Source organism: Paroedura picta, chromosome 12 (assembly GCF_049243985.1).
Source record: "Paroedura picta isolate Pp20150507F chromosome 12, Ppicta_v3.0, whole genome shotgun sequence".
Taxonomy (NCBI): Eukaryota; Metazoa; Chordata; class Lepidosauria; order Squamata; family Gekkonidae; genus Paroedura; species Paroedura picta.
The window spans coordinates 5,124,425-5,148,556 of NC_135380.1; the positions used below are offsets into that span (position 1 = coordinate 5,124,425).

The window sequence follows — 24,132 nt, forward strand, 5'->3', positions numbered from 1 at the left end:
CTACTCCTGTTTGTATTTTGCTTCCGCAGGGTAAATGGTTAAATTGGGACTGTTTTCGCCCTGGCTGCCTTCCCTGTTCTGCTCCTCCGCAGAGATCAGACTGAATGTTAATTCGTTATTGAGTTGCCACAGGTGGCCGGAGCAATTACAGATAAGCATATCGATCTGGCAAGAGAACAAATTGGCTCTTAAGAGAGGGCAGTTTGGATCAGATATTTTGGGAAGGTACGGTGCTTCTCCAAAATCCAAACACAAAAGCCACATAATAGCCTTTTATCAGGACAGCCTAGATGGTACAGAACAGCATGGAAGATCTGAGGTTCCCCATGACTTTTAAAAACCAGGCAGAAGGCTTTAAGGTCCCTCGGGATGGAGGGAGAAGAGAGAAAAAGGCAGGGAAATCCATGTCCTGAAGGCCTTGCTTTATATTTTGGGGTTGGAGCCTGGGGATGGCAGGGTTTGGGAAGGGAAGGGACCACAGTCCATCCATAAAAAGCAGCCATTTTATCCTGAAGACCAATTGTAATACCAGGAGATCTCCAGCCACAACCTGGAGTTTGGCAACCTGAGACAGCACTGTAGGATTGTAGGATTGCCAACTCTAGGTTCGAAATGCCTGGAGAATTTTGTTGGCAGAGTTTAAATATGCAAAGCAGATCACATAAACTTTATAGGGAAAGGAGAGAACAGAGTCCTGTCTGTATAACAAATTGTTCTGCATTCGTTCTGGAGGCAAGCAGGGAGGAAGTGTACTCAAAGGAGCAGGAAGTCTCCAGAGAGCCAATCAGGATGCTGGAGAGTATTTGAAAAACATCAGGAAGTTTTTAAGCTAACTATGCTAAATACACATCTCCTCCAATGCCCCCTGCAGGACATTCTTCTCATGTTTCTGAATCATGCACACTTCAGATCTTGCATATTCCAACAGTTTGGGGAGTGGAATTTGTGGGGGGGGGGCAGGGTTTGGGGTGGGGTATGCAGCCTTAGAATCCCCCTTCCAAAGCAGCCATTTTCTCCAGGGGAACTGATCTCTGGTGCCAGGAGATCCCAGGTGGCTTCCATCCTCACCCTCTCAGGCCCTCTCTCTGACATCTCCAGTGTGGACAATCTCAGGCAGTAAGTCCTGCAAAGGGACCTTGCTTGGCTTCTGGGTGAGTGTCAGTGGAGACTGAAGCGGACGGAATAATCAAATTAAAGATTTTGTTTTGGTAGTGTTTTTAAAAATGTTTGGGGGCATCAGCTTTGTATGGTGCTTTCCCGGGTACGAATAATGATAGGTTTTTGGCAGGCACACATGCCTTTACTGCTGTTGCCGGAAACGCCCGCTCTTTCTAACTATCATCACGGCATGTGAGAATCCCCTTGGATATAATGTTTGTGTGTGTTGCCCCCCTTCCCCCCCCCATTTCAAACTTACATTCCCGGTCTGCTAGAATTCATGCACCCTCCCCAACCCAAGTCTGCGCAACAGAGCAAGGCGCTTCCCACACACAGACATTCTTCCGCCTTCTGTGCTTTGTCCGCCTATCGGCTCAGACGCTGGGCGCTGTTAGGGGGCAACCAGGCTCCAGAGCTGCTCCGAGGTTCTTAAATAACCATCCCCACATGTCCGGGGGGCGGGGGGGGGGGGCTGAGATGGTCAGATGTTGAACCACCAAGTGAAAATATGAATAAAAGTGCCATCTTCAGGGTTGTGTCTGTAGACCTACCAGGAACCGAACTTGAAGTCTGAGGCAGGATCGTAGCTTACGATGTAATTGGCCATGCGCGGCTAGATCCCCTCTGCTGGATCCAGTCGGAACTGAAACTGACCAATCGCACACAATGGCTGGAAGATCCATTGTTTGCTTATGTACATCAGTTGTGGGGTTTTTTTGTGGGGGAGGGGTTTGTTCAGTTCTCAGTAGGGTTGTGCGCTTCGGCCACCTATGTGGCCGCTTGAGACCGAAGCAGCCAGCACCACGGCGCAGGGGGGAGGGGCGGCGCTGGCGCCGCCCCTCCCCCCTGCACCATGCCACTGTCTGCTTTGGTCTCAAATGGTCACATAGGTGGCCGAAGCGCACAACCCTCGTATCATGCTGGGGTCTTAATAAAGAGCTCAAATTACTACCAGTGTCTGTGTCCACCTCTGAACCCATGGATTTAACATCCAACGTGGGGAAAACCTTGAGATTTTGGGGGAGGAGCCTGAGGACGATGGGGGTTTTGGGAGGGGCGGAGCCTCACTGTGGTCTAGAGCCTACCTTCCGAAGCAGCCATTTTTCTCCAGGAGAAGCTCATTTCTGTCGTCTGGAGATCCACTGAAACCCCAGGAGGCGTTCCGCCACCACCTGGGAGTGAAGACGAATCAACAGCAAACAGAATAATAGAAATATGCAATCCCCAGCAAGTCAGCATTGCTGTGAAATGCTAACCCGAAGTGGAGACTCTCATCCGTAGCAAGTAAACACACCGAGTCACAAAACTAAGGCACGAGGCATTCACAGCAGAGGCCGAAATCCTGGGAGTTGGGAGCTCTAATTATGATGTTGAGTTAGGCAGAAGCAGAGAGCCAGCTTGGGGTCATGGTTTCTAATCTAGGGTTTGATTTCCCACTCCTCCTCCACATGCAGCCACCTGAGTGACCTTCGACTAGTCACAGTCCTGCTACAGCTGTTTTCAGAGACCAGGAGGAGACACACCGTTTACGGAATCTTAGTCAGGCGCAAGGGCAAACGCCTGTAATCAAACGCTTGACTTTGGTGACAGATGAGGGACGGCAGTGGCCGGCTACCGTGCCCCATCAGGTATCGAATGAAAAGCAAAGGACGGATTCTGAAGGTACCAGTGAGCTTTGGGCAACAGTAGTTTTACGGCCGTGACAGGCTTGGGGAAAGAAAAGCCGCATTGTGGGCCGGGATTAGCCGAACTGCAGGATTTCACTAATGACTGACTAGCTTTTTAGCAAAACAAAGAGAGTTAGGCAGTCAGAGAGAACATGGCCAGAATGAAATGGTGTGCGGTACGGCCCTTGCAGGAACGTACCACTTTGGACTGCAGGGGGGGGGGCATCATGTGGCTGAAGCCACCGCCGTGGAAAAGAAACCTCGTACAATGCAGCTTTCCCATCTCTCCGTTTTATTTGCTTTCCACCTGCAGGGAGATCCTTCTCCCCCCCCTCCCCCCCAGGCGGTTGACCATAGAGTTGCCAACCTCCAGGCAGAGATCTCGTAGAATTACCACTGATCTGAGGAAATGGCTGCTTTTGAGGATGGCTGAGGCCCCTCCCCTTCCCCAACCCCTCCCTCCTCAAGACAGCCTCCTAATCCCCAGGACTTTCTCAGCCAGGAGTTGGCAGCCCTCGTTTTCACAGCTGTGACTGATAAATGCAAAGAAATATGAAAGTCGGTCAAGGCCCTCACAGTCTGTCTCAATCCTGTGGATGGAAGAAGCGCCATGAAAGATCCAGCTAGAGACCGGGGTCTGAAGCCATCCAGGTGGGGTCATTCACTTCTGAAGCACCTCCTGGAGGGAGAAAGCCACATAAGGGGTGGTATTTGGATCCTGGGCCCACTCCAGTTTGGGCTTTTCCTGGTTTTCCCAAGTGCAAGCTTCTGGTTTCCTTTCCGACTTTCCTCCTACCTATGAAGAAAGGAAGAATCAATGAGTACTTTCCGCAGGGCCTGCAAGACAGAGCTCTTCCGCCAGGCGTACGGTTAAGCCAGGGTGGTACCCGGTGTTACCATCTGAGGATCTCTAAATTGAGGTCAACTAAGTTCCTCACTCCCAGTGAGAGAGAGTGATATGGTGACCCATATGCTGAACGGGGGAGGGGTTTGGTATTTTATTGTCTGCCATCTTGTTATGCTATATTATATTTTTGTATTAAGGGGTATTTTAGAGTATTTTACTGCATTTTTACTGATTTTTGCAAAGCTGGCCGCACCTTGATTGGCCCTGCCCCTACAGCTCCCGCCCTTCTTCCCTGGACGCTAGCCACTTTGCTCTCAGATGCCTGAGAGACACACACAGAGACACAGAGAGCCCTGCCAAAGCACAAACAACCCCTGATTACCTGCTAAGGCTCCTGCTGCGAGGGAGAGACAGAAACAGCCACCCCAAACTGCAAATGAGTCTTGATTCCCTCCTACAAGGAGCCCTGATTACCTCCTATGGCTCCTGCTGCCATAAAGAGAGAGATCTGTGCCTGCCAGTGTCCCCTGGGCCCATTGCATTCCTGGCTGCAATGGGCTTTCTTGCTAGTATAAATATAAATAAATAAATAAAATTACTCTGCATAAACAGCTCTAAGAGAACCACAACTGGCCCCAGGCCACCCAGCTGGCTGCACCTGGAGGAGCGGGGAATCCAACCCAGCTCTCCAGATTAGAGTCTGCCGCTTGTTAACCACCAAACCAAGAGGGATCAACATCAATGCAACATCTATCGCCATGAGACTTAGAACTCTCATGGTGTCTCATGTCAACCGGCTGCTGGTGGTGCAAGAGAGCTAGATGGCAAATCAACAGCAAATCAGCTTAGACAAGACTAAGGTTGCCAGCCTCCAGGTGGAGCCTGGAGAGCTCGCAGAATTGCCATTCATCTCCAGACTACAGACCTCAGTCTCCCTGGAGGGTCGCCTCTATGGCATTGTGTTCCATTGGGGTCCCTGTGCAGACTCCACCCCCCCACCCCCACCCCTACCCCCGATTGTCCAGGGATTTCACACCACAACCAGGGTCACTAGGAGACCCTGCCACAAGAGAGAGCTTGTTCCTCCCTAAGCACCACATTTAAATCAAGGCTAAATTCTATTATTTCCTGAGGGTTTTTTCAAACGTCGTGGTGGAAGTGATGGGGGGTGTGAGGCGAGAATTCCAAAGAAATCTTTACAATTTCTAGCCTTTCCTGGCTCCGCTGAGCTGAGAGAGACGGCTGCAGATTTTTCTGTTGAGGGAGGAAAGAGCTTGTTTCGGTGGGGGCAAAGAAAAAAAAAGTTAGGTGGCTTAACAGAGAGAGAGAGAGAGAAAAAGCCATGCCATTCACATGAATGTCACGCAGGCCGAAGCATTACGTTCGATCTCCAATGGAAAAGAATGCTAATTTCATTCGGGCCTTCGCCCATGCACTTCCTAGAGACCTTCAAGCAGCAGAAATCTTCTTCTCCCCCATTTGTTTAATGCAAGGTCGTGATTTCATTGGGGGGGGGGGTGGGCTCCCGACTGCGCTGGCAGGGGCTATCAACATTTCAGTGGGATTCTGATCACGGTGGGTTGTTTTTTTTTTTTTTTTTTTAAATATTGCATGCCGCTCTGCCCTCTCTGATTTCACGCTGAAACCTTAACAAGAGCTGACACTGGAGATTAGAAGCAGACAGCTGGAATGCCAGTTCTTTGTTGTAACATGGCGACGAGCCAACACCGTTCAACCGCAGCCAAAGACGACCTGGGAAAGTCTTCTTAAGAAAGGGGAGGTGGGGAAAGGGGAGCAGGGGGGGGGCGCGAGGAGGCCTGGGGGGGGGGACGGGACGGACGGACGCACACACAAGGTACTTTACTGGAGGGCGCAGGCCGGCCGAGGAAATCTGGAAAGGGTCCGCAGAGATGACAAACCCAACACTCGGAGTCATCTTGGAGCTGTGAAAAGGGGAGATGCTTGGTGGGGAGATGCTTGGTGGGGTGGGTGGAGGTAGAACTTCTGTTTGGAAGTTTGGAAGGGAAAAGGTCACCTCGTTTGGCCACCCCGTGATCTACCTGCGATGCCTGGAATGGGCTTCCAGGGTGGAATCAGGTTTTCTTTCTTCCTTTCTTCCTTCCTTCCTACCCTCCCTCTCCTCCTTCCTTCCTTCCTTCCTACCCTCCCTCTCCTTCCTTCCTTCCTACCCTCCCTCTCCTCCTTCCTTCCTTCCTACTCTCCCTCTCCTCCTTCCTTCCTACCCTCCCTCTCCTCCCTCTCCTCCTTCCTTCCTTCCTTCCTTCCTTCCTTCCTTCCTTCCTTCCTTCCTTCACTCTCCTCCTTCCTTCCTTCCTTCCTTCCTACCCTCCCTCTCTTCCTTCCTTCCTTCCTTCCTTCCTTCCTTCCTTCCTTCCTTCCTTCCTTCCTTCCTTCCTTCCTTCCTTCCTTCCTTCCTTCCTTCCTTCCTTCCTTCCTTCCTTCCTTCTGTTTAGATTTGTCTGGCTGCTCTCACCCGGATGCCAGCTCGGGGAGACAACAGGGGTAGTCAAACCTGTGGTCCTCCAGATGTTCATGGACTACAATTCCCAAACGCTGGCAGGGGCTCATGGGAATTGTAATCCATGGACATCTGGAGGACCACAGGTTGACTACCCCTGGTATATGCTATGTCCAAGGCAGCCATTTTCTCAAGGGGAACCGATCTCTTTAGTATGAAAACGAGCTATAATTCCAGGAGATCCTGCGTTGAGCAGGGGGTTGGACTAGGTGGCCTGTATGGCCCCTTCCAACTCACGCGTTCTCCTTCCTTTCAATGACCTAGCAGGGTTGGCATTCTGCTGTTGATAGTCCAGGGCTAAATACAATTAAATGACTTGAAATATCAACAATCTTTTTAACATCAGAGGCCTCTGAAGAAGCATGAACTACCAAACATATGTATCCACAGCGATCTCCTCTCCATATTCCTAAAAGAATGAGAAATACCTGCTGGCATTCCATGTAAATATGAGGGCTGTCGGACTCCAGGTGGTAGGTGCAGATCTTCCAAAATTACAACAGGTTTGGAGATCAGTTATGCTGGAGGATATAGCTGCTTTGAAGGGTGGACTCTAGAGAAGAAGAAGAGCTGTTTTTTTGTTTTGTTTTGTTTTTAATTCCTTGCTTTTACCCAAAGGAGCAGTTTGCAAACACCTTTCCCTTCCTCTCCCCATAATAGACAACTTGTGAGATAGGTGAGGCTGAGTGAGCTCTGAGAGAACTGTGAATGCCCAAGGTCACCCAGCTGGCTACATGTGGAGGAGTGAGGAATCAACCCCAGCTCTCCAGATTAGAGACCACTGCTCTTAACTGCTACACCACGCTGGCTCTCAATGGCTTATCCATGACTTTATGGCCTTATACCCTGCGTCGCCCACCCCTTCCCAAACCCCACTTAAATCTCTAGGAATTTTCTAACCCAGAGTTGGCAATGCAAGTACTCACACGTGAGTATCAATGTTGACCGTGGGTTACTATCATATTGCAAGCAGACTTAAGGCCTTCAAGCAGACTTAAGGCCTTCTAACCGCAGGAGAGCTCTCATTCTGGCCAATCTCTGCCTTTCAGTAATCCTTGAGAGAGATTATTCCAAGTTTGATTATGAAGCTCTATTTGTGGTCAAAGATGTCAGTTACGATTAAACTTCCCTTTGTTAACATCTGGAAGCAAGCTGATTGCCCTGATTCTTGTCCTGCTTTTTTTGGGTGGGTTTTGAATTCCAGTCAGCAGAAAACAGCTTATTTACTGGAGGGACCCACAAATGGCCTATGGAATTTCCTTTATGATTGGTCCTCATATTTTTTGTCATGGGGGGAAAATGTTAGGAAGAATTTTATAAAGTCAGCATGGCATAGGTCAATAGTTCTCAACATGGGGGTCGGGACCCCTTTGGGAGTAGAATGACCCTTTCACAGGGGTCGCGGCAGGGCAAGCAGCTTGCCCAGGGGGTGCCATTTATACAACAGCCTTGCAGGGTAGATCAAGATTGTGCATTTGTCTGTCTGGAGCAGCGGAAAATATCGAGATCGACATGGTGAGACAAGAGGTAGAACTGAACTGAGAAACCCCAGAAAGAAAAAAAACATGTATATGCAATCATGACCAATGGATCTTCACCCCATTGATCAGTTTTGGTTTAATTTCTGTGAAAGAACACTGGCCTAATTTTATGGTTGGGGGGTCACCACAACACGAGGAACTGTATTAAAGGGTGGCAGCATTAGGAAGATTGAGAACCACTGTCGTAGGTGGTTTTGGGAGATACTCAGTGGCGTTCTAGATCTATACATGCTCCCCGCGCTTGGCCGGTCAGCTGATAGCTTTGGAAAAAAAGACAATCAATATACACCCCTGAAATACAGAAGAAAAAAATTTTGGGAAAAAAACCCCATGCTGAAATAAGACAGTGGATGGAAACGAAATAGCCATCAGTGAATCTGCTAATACCTATCGACCTTTCCCACATTTGCATCATTAGTCCAAGTTAACGAGAGACCTCCCATGCTTGTTATCATTATCCCTCATTAGAAGTCACTCTCCGAGCGCTAGACAAGCATTTCGGGGCCTTGTTAATTGGTTTTACTCAGCAACGTCGATACCAGCCGATGGCTCCCGAGATGAGCTGCCGAATGGCCTTCGGGGCAAAGCGTTGTGGCGATTCATGCTCAGTGTCTTGGAGCATGAGAAAAAAAAGAGCTTAATGGCAGAACGGCTTGCACCGATGGACGGAAGAGGGTCAAGCGTGCATGGGCAGAGGGGCCGGCTCTTTTTTCCTGAATCCTAACACGGAAGAAGGAAATCATAGTTAGGTAGAACTAGGAGACTGGCTCAGAGTAACCTTCGTCGTATTTCACCTTCGGGTAGGATGTTAGCAGGTTTGGTACCATTTCCCTTACAGCAGGCGTTCTCAACCAGGGTTTTCTTGCTGGCCCTGGAAGAGTTTTCCGAGTGGGTGGGAGTGAATTAATTTTAAATATATATGTATTTAATGGGTTAAACTTTATTGGGTGATATGACCATATATGGTCATGTAAAATCCATTTCTTTCCTCCCAAATCGGCCAGGACCTTGGACTTCTTATAGCAATGCTGTAGTGAAGGCCATTAGTAGGATTTTCAAACTGCAGGTTATGGGGGGGGGGAGGAAGGGAGGCAGGGGCTTGCCAATGTCCCGCCAGTGATTTTGCAGCAGAGGCCAGACTTGAAGTGAGTAGACCAGAGGTAGTCAAACTGCGGCCCTCCAGATGTCCATGGACTACATTTCCCATGAGCCCCTGCCAGCGTTTACTGGCAGGGGCTCATGGGAATTGTAGTCCATTGACATCTGGAGGGCCACAGTTTGACTATCCCTGGAGTAGACCTTATAGCTCCTGTGCTTTAGCTACTACACTGTATCAGCTACCAAGAACTCCCTAATCTAAAAAAAGGCAGTCAGGGAAGGAGGAAGAGGCAGGGCAGGGTCCAGAGAGGACTGAAGATGGGTAAGACACATTTCGGGGAGAGGACAAAGAAATCTGGTTGGCCCCTGTGTGAGGCAGGATGCTGGACTAGATGGACCACTGCTCTGATCCCGCAGGGCTCTCTCTCTCGTTCTTGAATCCAGTGAAGATGGGGATTAGTAAGATTCCCATCCCCCTACCCCACCCCTTGGTAGGACAGCAAAAGTCCTATTAGGACAATACTGGAATGAGGACTTGCTTGGTGAGAGATATTCAAATGCACACCTGCATGTGACATACAAGGAGATTAAATGGGTCTCAACCCAGGGCATTTTCAGCCCTGGCTTGTGGAATGCTCTGTCAAATGAGTTCAGAGCCCTGCAGAACCTTAATTGGTTCCGCAGGGCTTGTAAGATGGAGTTGTTCCACCAGGCCTATGGTTGAGGCCTGAAATGACATCTGGAACCACTGGTCTCCCTGCCAGAAATCTGCCAAATCGTATGATATCCTAACAAAGGGGGCCTTTATGTGACCCTCCCCCCTGCCTTCTCCCCTGTGAGAGAGGGACTTGGGCATTTTTAGCATTCATTCTCTGGTTTTAAATTGTTTTAACGCATTTTAATTTCTCTTTTGCCCTTTACCTTTCTCTGCACAAACCCATTTTGCTGCAATCTGCCTTGAGTCTCAGGAGAGAGGGCAGAAAACAAATATAAATGCATGCACACATAAAACATACAAGCAACTAGAATCCTAAGTGCTTACAGTTTTCATTATGCAGGGGTCTATTTGAATGTCCGGACGCTTTCCATAACTGATGCTCTGCTTTTCTATGGGGAATGGCCACACCACAGGAGTCTGGTTCGTTTAGGTGCCAAGTAGACACTCATTCACACATGTGCACATCTCGCAGGAGTGTGGATGCCAGCCTCCAGGTAGGACCTGGAGGTCCTGGGAATTACAGCTCATCTCCAGATTACAGAGAACACCTTCCCTGGAGAAAATGGATGCTCTAGAGCAGGGGTAGTCAAACTGCGGCCCTCCAGATGGCCATGGACTACAATTCCCAGAAACCCCTGCCAGCATTCGCTGGCAGGGGCTTCTGGGAATTGTAGTCCATGGACATCTGGAGGGCTGCAGTTTGACTACCCCTGCTCTAGACAGTGGACCCCACGACATTGGACCCCCCAGGTTCCAGCAAATGCTGGCAGGGGCTCATGGGAATTGTAGTCCATGAACATCTGGAGGACCACAGGTTGACTACCCATGCTATAACCCTCAATTTAGAACATTAAGAAAACCCCTCTGAGGAAGATCACGTGGCAAAAAAAGGACCAGGGGTGGGGGTGGGGGAGTTGCACTGTTTCAAATGACCATGGCACTTCATTAATGGAGGGAAACTTGCTGTATGATATCCCATCCCCGTATTGTTTTAATCAAAATTAGGCCAGCAACAAACAACATCCGGCTTAGAATGATAATATGTAAAAATGCACTGCAATGAATGCAATTTTTCTCTTTATGGACGGATGTCTCTGCAGTCCCCCTCTCCCATGGAGTGCCAAACAGACAAACGGCATTCCAGGTAAGGCCACTGCCTTTAAAAAGATATCGTAGATCCAGGATCCTTTAAACACTCTGCTGCTGCCCACCCCTTGCTGCTTCATTATTCACTCTTTCCTGTAAGAACAAAGAGTCCCGGGAAGTGGTGAATTATCATCAATTGTCAGCAAAAATTCCTCGTTCAGCATTCTGGGCTGATTTACATTCAGCCCACACATTCCAAACAAAACAGGTGGAAAGGCAGGGTGGGTGGCTGGGTGGCTGGGTGGCTGGGAGCCAGCTACCAAGACCAGCCAATACATACATAATGTGTGACTCAATGGCTCCAAATTTACCAGCATGGATTTCCACGGAAAACACCGGACTGTTCAAATGCACTGCAACTTCCATAATATACGAAAATGAAGCACACGGGGACTTGGCGGATGATTCATCCTTCTGATTTTAGCCAAGGGTGAGATGCCCAAAGTGATCTTACTGTGTTGGTGTCAGTTCAGAGGTCCTTCCTGGCCCATTTCTCCTTTATCATGTTTTTCTTTGCTCCAGAAAATGTTCACCTGCTCATGCAGACTCTCCAAAAGGAGAGAAAAAAAGAAGAGACAAACACACAAAGCTGCCTTATACTGAATCAAACCCTTGATCCATCGAGGTCACTAGAGTCTACTCAAAGGGGCAGTAGATCTCCAGGATGTCAGGCAGAGGTTTTACCCATCACCTGGTCCTTTTAACTGGAGATGCTGGGGATTGAACCTGGGACCTTCGGCATGCCAAGCTGAGGCCCTTCCACTGAGCCAGGGTCCTCCAGTCATTTTCTGCATGCAGGGCTCTGAGAAGAAATTCCGAGAGGGGGGAGTGGGAGGAGCCAATGGGGGGAGTGCAGTAGATTTAGCTCCTCCCTCCCAGTCCTTTTCCACTGTATGTGAATTCAACAAGGCTACTGAAGACCAGAGAGATAATCAGAAAGCCACTGTGTCCTCATGACTCTTTCCTGGGATACTTAATTAATTTTAAACAAATTAAATCCCCTTCCCCCACAACTGGAGTAACCCTGGAGTAAACCTAGGATTACTAGTAACCCTGGCTAAAAATGACTGGTCCAAGGCATTCAAATATATGATCCTCCAGGCCTTCCTGTCCTCTACCATTCCTCAAAGTCCATTTAAGTTTACTAAAATAGTCTCAAAGTATAATCTATATAATCTCTATTACATATAGTATGTATACCTATTCTATTTCTATCTTTAATGGAAAAATAAAAATCTATTTAAAATATAGAGCAGGCAGGGGTAGTCAACCTGCGGTCCTCCAGATGTCCATGGACTACAATTCCCATGAGCCCCTGGCAGGTTGACTACCCCTGCTCTAAGGTGTAAAACAGTGCTCCCAGGTAAACATGAGGAGGGTTATAGCATTAATCGTGCCAATTTACTTTTGTGCCAGAAGAGAAGCAAAGGAACTCAAGGCCCACTTCTTTGATGCTCAGATTTTGGAGCCGGTTGTCTCTGTAGCCTCGGAACTTGCTTAAAACAAACAAACAAACCAAAGCAAACTGAAATGCTCAGGATGCAGGCCAACAGCACGAGAGTTTCCCCTTCATCAGGGGGACGATTTCTTGTCCAGTCCTTCTCTGAGGCCGCCTACAACAGTCATTTAAGTCCCGGATTGGAAACCACATGTTATATGGCTTTCAGTTCAGCTCTTCCATAGGACCTGACTCTGTATCTTCCAAGAAGGGAAACATTCCCAGTCGACATACGGTATAATTATATATCATTATTAAATTACAATGTTCTGACGAAGGCGTCTTCATTTGTTTCATTAAGCATATTAGCTGCATGTTTCACTTGGCCGGCTCCGCCCTGCTCGTTCCTGGTGGCTGACTGGAGCCCCCCCCCCCCCCCCCCGAGCAAAGAAAAAGCTTTTCGATCCCAGATTCTTAACCACACTTTCCACCTTTTTGAGTAGGCTTCCAAGTCTAGTCCAACCCCCTGCAGGATGCAGGACACTCACAACCCTCTTTCACCCCATTGGTTCTGGTCTGTCTGTCCAGGGCAAGAGAGAACAACTCTGCTCCATCCTCTACATGGCAGCCTTTTAAATACTCAAAGATGGTTATCAGATCCCCTCTCAATCGCCTCCTCTCCAGGCTAAACAGACCAAGCTCCCACAACCTTTCCTCCTACGTCTTGGTCTCCAAACCCCTCACCATCTTTGTTGCCCTCCTCTGGACACGCTCCAGTTTGTTGACATGATTGCTCTCTTGAAGTATTTGAAAGGTTGCCCCTTGGAGGAGGGTAGGGAGCAGTTCCACTTGGCACCAGAGGATAAAACCCAAAGTAATTGGTTTAAAGTATGTGGAGAACACTACAGGCTAGATCAGGGCAAGATATTAGGAAAACAACTGCTCACAATTTCAGTAGCAGAGCAGAGGAATGGGCTGCCTATGGAGGTGGTGAGCTCCCCCTCACTGGCAGTCTTCAAGCAGCAGCTGGACAGAGACTTATCCTGGATACATGAGGCGGATCCTGCATTGAGCAGGGGGTGGGACTAGATGGCCTGCATGGCCCCTTCCCTCTCTATGGCGACACCCTCTCTTCTCCGGATTGGTCGAATCCGCTGCACAAACTCCCTGGCACTCCTCCCCCTTATCTCCGAGACCCCTGGCATATAGCAAATAGTGATGATTCGATATCCTGTTCTTCTTGGACTGAAATAGTTATTAAACTCTTGAGTGGGGAGTGGGGGAAATGCTAGCATTTTTGTTCATCAATTCAGATTAAAATTTTAATTTCACGGTACAATGAACCCATACACAACTATATCTATTAAGGTCACCCGTTTCAGAAAGCTGCCGTAGGAACCAATGGACGCAAAGCTCTTTAGACGATAAGAACCGCTCACCTTCTGAATTGCCATTCTAAACACGAGACTGGCTGTTTTTTCTGCCCCACCCCCCACCCCAATACCCAACATGATGTTCTCTGGCAGAAAAGACTCTGATCTCTCCATCGATTAATACAGGAGGTTGAATACCTGGAATAGTGCTTCTGATTTTCTTGGGGGGTTAGGGGGTGGGGGGGAATAAAAATAAACACAGTGCCAGGCAGAGCTGAGATATATTTGTTCATTATTACCGCCATTGTGATATTGTAGAGTTTTAGAGTTATTTTATGGGGAGATTGTTTTATACTGTTGATATTGTTGTTCTATGCTTATGGATTGGATCTCTATTTTACATGCTTGTAAACCGGTGCGAGCCAGTTCGTTGAGAGCAGTGGTCATATAAATCCAAATAATAAATAAATAAGCCCTTTTCACATGTTACAGTGAAGGAATATACATCCCATCTGTAGGGTCACCAGCTCTAAGTTGGGAAAAGGGCTGGAGACCTGGGGGTAGAGGGTGGGGAGGGCATCATGCCGTGGGGTCTGCCCTCCAAGTCAGCCACTTTCTCCATTGGAACTGACATCTGTTGCCTAAAGATGAGTTGTAAGTCCAGATCTCCAGCCACCCCCTGGACAGCTGGCAATCCTAAAATGCACACATCTGTTTGCAAGAGAGAACCAATGTGCGTTTACACCACAAAGGAGACTGTGGACCAGTGTCTGGCTAAATGTGGGGTTAGTTACCACACATTTCCACTGCCCATGCATTGAACAGAAGATGAGAATTAGCGGCACACATGTAGAACAGTCGAATCCACACTGTACTCACAGAATGCGCTGAGGTTCACTGTAATTTGCAAAGAGGGCTAGTTTTTCATCAGAACTTTCAGCGTTCCCTTCCTCCCGAGATGATAGTTCCTTGAAGAAAGATGTTATTCTGCACCTGTTGGATGATGCCCTTTAGAAGCAGATTGTCCTGTTCCGCACAGGAACATCCACCTGCAAAAGCACATTACCCAATGTGTGCGGAATGAGCCAGAGTTTGATCTATTTGCTTCTGTTCAGCCCTGGGAGCCTCAGAGCAGGAGTAGAGCCACCTTCTCACTACTAACCCCTTTCTCAGAATGGCACTGAGGCTTACCCCCTCAAACAAATGGAATAAAGGTTTTATTTACACAGAAGAAAAGGTTGTTGGAATGGAGGAATCACTTTTCCTCTTGCAAGATCAGTAGTTTCACAGTTTCTAGGGCTTAGGAACAGACCTCCCAGTCTTTCACAGCCTTTTCTTAAGATTTCTTTTTAACTGAGAGGTTTCTTTCACTGCATTCATCCTGAAACATCTTAGTTTTACTTTGTAGGTAGATTCTCCATGAACTCTGCTTCTTAGAAAGTGGACACACACTGAGCATGCACCACAACTGTCTCTCTTCCTAAGGTGACTGAAGCTCTCCCTCTCTCAGGAAACACACCCGATTTCCCCTTCCAACTGGGCTGAACTCCTCCTTCTCTTCCCTAGAAGGTTTCACCTTTCACTTTGACCTCATTTGGGAGCAAACATCTGTCTCCCCAAATTGCCTCTGCCAAACAACTGCCCTAGCTGACCAGACACTGTGTGGGTTAGCTCTGGAGCTCCTCCCAAGAGGAATTTTTCAGCTATAAGGATTTGAGCCACGCCTCTCTCCTCCCCACAGCCAATATAACAACTCCCACTCAGCTGTGACTGGCCAATCACAGGGCTCAAAGCAGCCTGTAGCTCTGGCTCTGAGCCCTGGCTCAGTTTAACCCCTGCAGCTGTTGTTACAACACTCAGAACTTCCTTTCCCAGGTGTTGTCCGTCACTCATGCCAATTTTACCCCTTCATTCCTACGGCTGCCATTTGAGTTCTATGGGGAATAGAACTTGGTTGCCATAGAGATGACAGCTGTCATTCACTATGGCCACCCAATGGATCAGCCACTGTGGAAAGGAGAGGGGCTGTGCCTCAGTGGAAGAGCTTCTGCTTGGCATGCAGAAGGTCCCAGGTTCAATCCTTGGCATCTTCAGTCAAAAAGACCAGGCAGGAGACAACGTTGAACCATCTCTACCAGAGACCCTGGGGAGCTGCTGATGAAGTAGGACCATACTTGAGGGACCGATGGACTGATTCAGCTTCATGTGGGTGGATGTTCACCACTCAGAGGTCTTGCTCTGGTGAGACAAATAACAGCAGCCATCTGAGAGAGATCTTCCCAGCTCTGCCACTTAAAGTGGAACTGCTGGGGGAATGCAATGCGCAACTGGTGCTTGTAGTGCAGATGTTCTCCCTCCCTTCCATGGGCCTTTGGCTTTGCACAAATGGTGCATTCTCAAAGGCAGCAATCCCTTCCCTACACAGACCGTCCTGAGGAGAACCACCATTCAACAGATGGATCCAGCAACATTACCCATCTACTTTACGGTGACCAACTCCAGGTTTGCAGATTCCTGGATGTTTTTGGGATGGAGCCAGGGGGCAGCAGGGTTTGGGAAGAGGACAGACCCCAGAGGGGTTTGCTGTCATAGAATCCACCCTCCAAAGCAGCCATTTCCCTCCTGGGGAACTACTCTGGAGAACTCCAAGAGATCTCCAGGCCCCACCTGGAGGTTGGCAGCCCTGTAGGCACATTGGGGTTCCTGCCATGTGTTTGCAGGAATGCAGCCCTGGATGTTTTTGTATCCTACTCAGGTCTGGTAAAAATCTAAGTCGCTCAGAACAAAAATGTACCTATGACCAGCAGATATGTACCTTGTGCATTGCACCCAAGAGATGGAGCACATAACCGCTGGGTTTGTTGTCCTTAAGGCCTTGCTGAATGGGCTCTCTTGTCCGCCCGGGAACTGGGATGACTCCACCGCACGGCTCAGAACAGTCATTATCGGTCTCTTTCAGCCCGGCGTGCATGTGCGGAATTGACAAAGGAGAGCTTTCAGAAAGCGCACGGAGGGTCTGGAGACACATGGCCTCCGGACTGGAAGCTATAAATGGTGTCCCCCCTGAGCCGGGGTTGTATTTGATAACAGGATTAGCCACAGATCACGTTTACCATGTGAATGGAGAAGCCAGAGAGGAATTCACACACTGGGGCTGCCGGCAGGGAATGGGGTGTTTTCTTCACAGAGTCTACCAGGGATGGCCCAGAGTAGCCACCTCCGTTGCTAATCTCAGGCAACCGCCTGAATCAACACATTTGAATGTCGGCCCATGAAGCTGCCTTGGCAGGATTCTCTCCAGGTCTCAGAGAAAGGTCTTTCCCATCATCCTTTTTGGATGGAGATGCTGGGGATTGAACCGGGGACCTTCTGCACGTCAAGCAGACAATCTACCACTGAGCCACAATCTCTTCCTGGGAAACCAGGCCCTAGAAACAGACTCTTCCATGCCATACGTTAGGTGGCATTTTTTTCTTCACAGCATATTGACCTTGATTCAGTAAAATGTGTCCTGATGATGACTGGAGTCTTAGTGGGGAGGGGGATTACAGGGAGTAATGAAGGAGAGGGGGGTCCGGTCATAATGTCACCTCCTCCATATGCAAAGGCTGTGCAGGTTGGGATGCCGCTTGCTTGGGCTTCTCAGTGGAGGTAGCTGCGTCTTTTGTGCAACGTTTAGAACAGAAGAGAAGCCATGTTGGATCAGGCTAATGGCATATCCAGTCAAAAGCTGTGTCACACAGTAGCCAAAACCCAGGGGCCATCAGGAGGTCCACCAGCAGGGCCAGAACCTTAGAAGCTCTACTGTTGCCCCCCAAGCACCAAGAATACAGAGCATACATGTCTCAGACATGAGAACACAAGAGAAGCCACGTTGGATCAGAGGAATGGTCCATCCAGCCCCACACAGTGTCACACAGTGGCCAAAACCCTTGTAACCATCAGGAGGTCCACCAGCAGGACCAGAACTCCAGAAGCCCTCCAACTGTTGCCCCCAAGCAGCAAGAAAAAGAAGGGAGTTGGTTTTTATACCCCACTTTCACAGACTGAAGGAGTCTCAAAGGGCCTTCCCTTCCACTCCCCACAAAAGACACCCTGTGAGGGAGGTGAGGCTGAGAGAGCCCTGATATTCCTGCTCGGTCAGAATAGCTCTATCAGGACTATGACTAGCCCAAGGTCACGCAGCTGGCTGCATGTGGAAGAGCGGGGAATCAAACCCGGCTCTTCCGATGAGAGGCCGCCGCTCTTAACCACTACAGCAAGCTGGCTCAGGCAGAGCGTCCCACCTAGACCTTGGGGCTAATAGCCACTGATGGATGCCCACCCCATGTGTTGATCCAGTCCCCTCTTGGAGTTGACTCTGCTCCTAGCTGCCATGGCAGGGAATGCCACATGCAAAGGACGGTTCGGGTGGAGAAATGTGTTGGTTCCATGAAACACCAGTCTGGGCACTGCAGAAAATGGAAGGCTGAACTCAATGAGGGCCAAGGTCAAAGTCTGCCCAGCAGACGAAAAAACCTCTAGCCAGTCCTGACTCAGGCATGGGTCACTGTAACCAAGTAAATTTGGACTTGTGGGTCAGCATACTGAAAAGGCTGTGAATCACTGGGCGATCGCACTTTGCGGAGTAAGCCCAGATTTGACCTTGCTGCTGCACGTGGTATACAATAGCCCAGATCGGTGGTTCTGGATGTCAGAAAGGCAACCAGCATGCTGCAGTGGTTAACAGGGGTGGCCTCCAATCTGCAGAGGTGGGTTTGATTCCCCACTCCTCCTCCACATGCAGCCAGCTGGGTGGCCTTGTGCTAGTCACAGTCCCATTAGAGCTGTTCTCACAGAGCAGATCTATCAGAGCTTCCTCAGGCCCACCTACCTCACAGGCTGTTTGTTGTAGGGAGAGGAAAGGAAGGCAATTGTCAGCCACTATGAGGCTCCTTCAAGTAGTGAAAAGTGGGGTATAAAAAACAACTTCGAATCATAGAGTTGGAAGGGATTCCAAGGGTCATCTAGTCCAACCTCCTGCAGATTGCAGGAAATTCACAACTTCTTCTTCTTCATTATCTGTCTGTCTGTCCATCCGAAGATTTGTGGTGCACTTTCCCAGCCAAACCATGTACATCCTGGCTTCCTTCGGACACAGCGTGAAGCCATGGCTTCTTTTAACTCCGGCTAATTTTGGAAAGAAAGGTTTGGTCCGCAGACAATTATTCCAAGCCCGTCTTGCTTTGCCGAGCAGAGGCCCCCTGGGGACAATTTAAGTCTGCGATGAATAAACCAACGTGGTTTCGGACCCCAGTTTGATGGACCAAAACCAACCCAGTTTGGTGGGCTGGGCCATATTTGGAGGATTGCTGTTTTGCACTGAACCGAGTCAGGAGTATTAAAGGAAGTTTGCACAGCACAGTGGTTAAATGAACAAGCTGTAACTTTGGAGGCCTCTGCTTCAAATCTTCTTTCATAGAACCATAGTGTTGGAAGGTACCTACACGGTCATCTAGTCCAACCCCCTGCACAATGCAGGAACACACAGCTACCTGCCTACCCACAGTGACCCCAATTTCATACCCAAACGATTTGCCCCCAACCCCCAAATATCTCCAGCTTAGCTCCCAGCTTAGCTCCCAAGCCATTATGACTCTGCACCTGATCAGCAATATAAGGATACTGGTCTACCTTAAAGGGCTGTTCCAAGGGATGCCAAAAGTGCTCCAGACACTGGAAATGCTCTTTTTATGCCACTACGTCATAAGTCACAGCTGACTGGTGGCGACCTCACAGGGTTTTCAAGGCAAGAGATGTTATGAGGAGTTATGCTGTGGCCTGACTCTGCTTAGGTACTCTGGACTTTCTTGTTGGTCTCCCATCCAGCTGCTGACCAGGGCTGACCCTGCTCAGCTTCTGAGCTCTGACAATCTCAGACTAGACTGGGCCACCCAGGTCTGGGCATGGGAACACTGAATAAATGCTACTCTTCCTACTGTCGTCTCATTTGAATTTTGTTTGTCCCTGGTAACAAGGGAGACCTGGTTAGAAAAGCATGCAATTTAAGATCCAGCATGGTGGTGAAGACTGGCAACCTCTAATCTGGAGGACCGAATTTGATTCCCCACTTCTCCTCCACCCGCAGCCAGCTGGGTGACCTTGGGCCACCCTAGTTCTCTCAGAGCTCTCTCTGCCTCACCTCCCTTACAGGGTGTCTGTGGTGGGGAGAGGAAGGCGATTGGAAGCCGCTTTGAGACTCCTTCAGGTAGTGAAAAGTGGGGTACAAAAAGCCCAGCTCTTCTTCTTAGCCTGGGAGGGGGCACCTAAAGATGGACAAAGAATCAGACACAGAGCAGCAAAGGTCATTTGTGCCAAGCAAGCAGACCTGGCAAGCCGCCTGTGGTGACAGGACTCTCCCCCACTGAAGGGGGTGACAAGATTTGCACAGAGGTGGGAGCACCTGAGTTTAGCTATGGCCAACTGGGCCAATCGCACTTTGGATTGGGTTTTCGGTTTTCTCTGGAGGCGATCCATGGGTCAGTGCTCCAAGTGGGTTGCTGGCTGGCCGTCTGGGATGAGCGTGGAGCCCTGCTGGACAGAGACTGTGAGGGGCCACGACAACTGCAGGGGGAGCTCTTTACACAGAGCTACCCCAGCATGGATTAGAAGTGTTCCTGGAGAACAGAATCACACGGTCACCAGACGATTTCAACCCTGGCTTGCCAGGTGGACAGATGGCCTCCTTGAACGCTGTGCCAACAGGCTTTTGATGCCCTCTGCCTTCACTGGGGCAATGAGGCATGATGGGAAACTCCCTTGTTTGATGTTCTCGTATGGACCAATGGGAGCCAAGGAAATGAACCTTATTGGGATGCAATATCAAGCAAGAGGGACCTTTGATTCCTGAAAGCTCATACCCTGAACATCTTTATCAGAGTCCAGTGGCACCTTTAAGACCAACAAAGATTTATTCAAGGTGTGAGCGTTCGACTGCAAGCACTTCCTCTTCTGAGGAAGAGTGCTTGCACTCAAAAGCTCACGCCTTGAATAAACCTTTGTTGGGCTTAAAGGTGCCACTGGACTCTTGATTTTGTTTTGTTTTGTTCGTGCCGCTTCAGACCAACACAGCTACCCACTTGAATCTACCTGAAAATCTTGTTCATCTTTAAGGTGTCTGGACTCAAACCTAGCTCTTCTTCTGCAGACCCACTCAAATAATTTCCCCCAAAATAGGAAGCCATGGCTTCAAAGGGGCGGGATCAAGGAAGAGGTGCCAGTGAGCTTAATGACTGAACAGGATTTGAATCCACATCTTCCCAGAGTCCTATTCGGACTCATTAACCAGGATGCCACACCACTACATAGCAGATCACACTTTGAATTTCCACGTGATTCTGCCATTATTTGGGGCTTTGCACCCCGATATAGCCTTTTCATGCCCAGCTTGGAACTCGCTGTATGATTTCCACATTTGGTGCGAAAGGAGGCATTATCCATCATGCATTATGCTCTCCCCATGCTTAGAAAAATTTAGCGAACCACGCTGGAATCTTTACTTCCTCTGCACCACATCCAGGTTCCATTCTGTGCCCTCCCTAATGTGTCTTCAGATGCATGTCTACCATCCTTTCTTCCCTTTCACTTATGAGAATTAAAAAAAATAAAATCCATTGCATTGCAATGCAGTCAAGCAGTCAAAATCACAGTGTTTAACAGATTATAAATTTCACATCTACTTTGTGGGTTGATTTATTACTGTTTTTGTGGCTTTAAACTTCACTTTATTGGGATTTTTATAGTGAATGATTATGGATTTTAATGTTCCCTTTCTAGGAGACTCCTGCAGAAGTCAGATTTTCAAATTTTTTTCAAATAGGATTTTGGTCCATTTTGATTAGGCAATGTTTAAACAGAGGCTGGATAGCCATCTGACGGAGAGGCTGATTCTGTGAAGGCTCAAGGGGGTGGCAGGTGACAGTGGATGAGCGAGAGGGTGGTGAGTGTCCTGCATAGTGCAGGGGGTTGGACTAGATGCCCCAGGAGGTCCCTTCCAACTCTATGATTCTATGATTCTACATTTCAGCTCTCCTATAAATTTCCCCTCTGTCAAGTGAGGATCACGACATGGCTGGGGGAGTGTGCTCAACTCATAATTGGTGATGTCCCTAACACTGTCCAATAGGCACCCATGATAGGTACACTTAGGCAGTGCTCCAAATGGCCTTATTGGCACGCAGCAAGTAGCAACGCACTTCTCTAGCAGTTATATATTGTTGTTTCAGTGCTGGGACAATCTGATATCCCTGAAACAGAAGTACTCCTTCAGGAGAGCCAAGTTCTCTTGGCAGGTTGCTTTTCTATTGATTTGGTGAAGAGCGGAAGTCATCAAAGGGAAACCCATATTGCCTGAAAGCCAAATAACCTGCAGGACCACCATTGGTAGAAACACTGACTGGCATCATGAAACTGATTATAGCAGTTCATTGGACTCCACCGGAAAACCTAGGCTAATTTTTATCTTGTGCGGATGTGTTATGTAAAGCAGGGTGGGTGTGGGGGGGGGCAGGCGTAGAGGAGGCCCCGCCCTCCTTCCAGAAAGTGTCCTTGAAGCCACAGCCCAGGGCCAGACCATTCACACTTGGGTGGCTTAAATTTCCTCTCATTTCAATCATCGGCCCAATATTATTATTTTCCCCTCCCCAGATCTTCCGAATGTCTTCAACGGGTCAATGGGTGCTTTTGGCGCGCAATTACGGAATGCTTTTAAAGACGGCGAAAAGCCTTCATTTTGGCAATCGATGGGAATGCACAAAAAATATGCAGAGTGGTCCAAATAATTTTTTTTAAAGGAAAGAGAAAGTGTGTGTGTGTGTGTGTGTGTGTGTGTGTAGAAGCGAGTGTGTCATTAGTGCTGTCAATTTAGCCCGCAGTGCTGTGGCATGAATGTCACTAGAAGAGACAGAAGCTATTACTGAAATGAGATTAGAATCATTTTGAAACATCAACAGCAGCATCACAGTTGCTAATACTTCCATCTCAATACAGGTGACATTGACAGTCAACAATGCCGCTGGGGAGGGGAAGGAGATGTCGAGCAGAGAGAGACGGGATTGTTTTAGTACGCATGGGTTTTTCCCAGGGTGGATTCCGATACGGCGCCAAATTGGCTGCATTTCCCCACCCAAATGGATCGGATTTCTCTCTTGGTTCTTCCCATCTCCCTGAAAGCTGTCCAGTCATGCGTGAGAAGTCCATCCAAAATGGAGGACCTCAGTAGGGATGCCAGCCTCCAGGTGGGACCGAGGGATCCTCTGGGATTACCGCTCATCTCCATGCAACAGAGATCAGTTTCCCTGGAGAAAATAGATGTTCTAGAGCAGGGGATGTCCATGGACTACAATTCCCATGAGCCATGGACATCTGGAGGGCCACAGTTTGCCCACCCCTGCTCTTTTAAAAGCTCAAGTCCATTTTGTTTGACCCTGTTCTAGAGGGTGGACTCTATAGCCTTCTGTCCCACTGAGAACATGACCTGGACAGCCCAGGGAAACCCGATCCAGGGTCAGCCCTGGCTAGCACTCAGAAGGGCAACCTTCAAGGAACACCAGGGTCATGGCACGGGGGCAGGCAATGCAAGCCAGCCCCAAACAGCATTTGATTGGCTGCCAGACAATGTTGGGTTCTCCTGGCCACATTACACACATGCCATAAGATAAATTCATCATAATAAATAACCCCGCTGAGGTCTCTGTCTTCCACAAGCCCCATCCCCAAATCTCCAGGCATTTCCCAACCCCACCCCATCCCCTACCAGTGGTCAGGGGGCACCAGGCTCCCCAGAACCCAGCAACTGAGTAACCAGCATGACGATAGTCTTCCCCACTGATGGTGCTGGGAAGAAGGTTGCACCCTGGTTTTATAGAAATGCATCAAGAACAGATCACCATTGAGCGATATTGGCCATAGTCTTATCTTCAGCTGGAGATGAAGAAAAATGGGCTACAGAGAGAACACACGCTTGCTGGTTGTGGTGTGTGCACTCATCCCAAAACTGCCATTGATGGAGGGAGGGGGGAGGAGTGCTGTATGGACACTGAAAAATTACGTCACACCCTCTTACAAGCTTCATTGGAGTCTAGTAGCATCGAAGACACCAACAAGACTTTTAGGGTATGAGTTTTTGAGAGTCAAAGGTCCCTTCATCAGATCTTTCTCCCCCTGAAGCTGACGTTCCCTCCAGAGGAACTGGTCATGTACTCTGGATATCATCTCGAATTCTGGGACAACTCCCGGTCCCTCTGGGAGATTAGCTATCCTGGTGAACCCTCCTTTCTCAACCTTTTTGCCATTGAGAAACCCCTGAAACATTCTTCTGGCTTTGAGGAACCACAGAATTGGTACGATTGTGTGGAATATGGTTGGGGAGCAGAGCTGTGGTCATGTCCACCCCGGGTGCCTCCCCTTCCCACCCCCTCCAGGCCCATCTTTGGCCATTTCAGGAGTGGAGGCAGGTCGACACGGCCATATATATTTAACAGTAAATGTTTAGCAAATTTAAAATATATATATATTAAAAATGAATCAACTCTCACCCATTTGGGAAACCCTTCCAGGGCTCTTAAGGA

The 24,132-nt window shown here is 48.8% G+C and overlaps 1 protein-coding gene across 1 annotated transcript in view; it reads right to left on the minus strand.

Annotated features, from left to right (window-relative positions):
- Positions 1-2,068: 2,068 nt before the first annotated feature.
- Positions 2,069-24,132, minus strand: part of LOC143821378 (uncharacterized) — a 54,965-nt gene continuing 32,901 nt past the window's right edge. Inside the window, exon 3 of the mRNA XM_077305271.1 lies at positions 2,069-3,621. Coding sequence (XP_077161386.1) covers positions 3,487-3,621 — 135 coding nt within the window. The 3' untranslated portion in view covers positions 2,069-3,486. The remainder of the gene's footprint in view (positions 3,622-24,132) is intronic.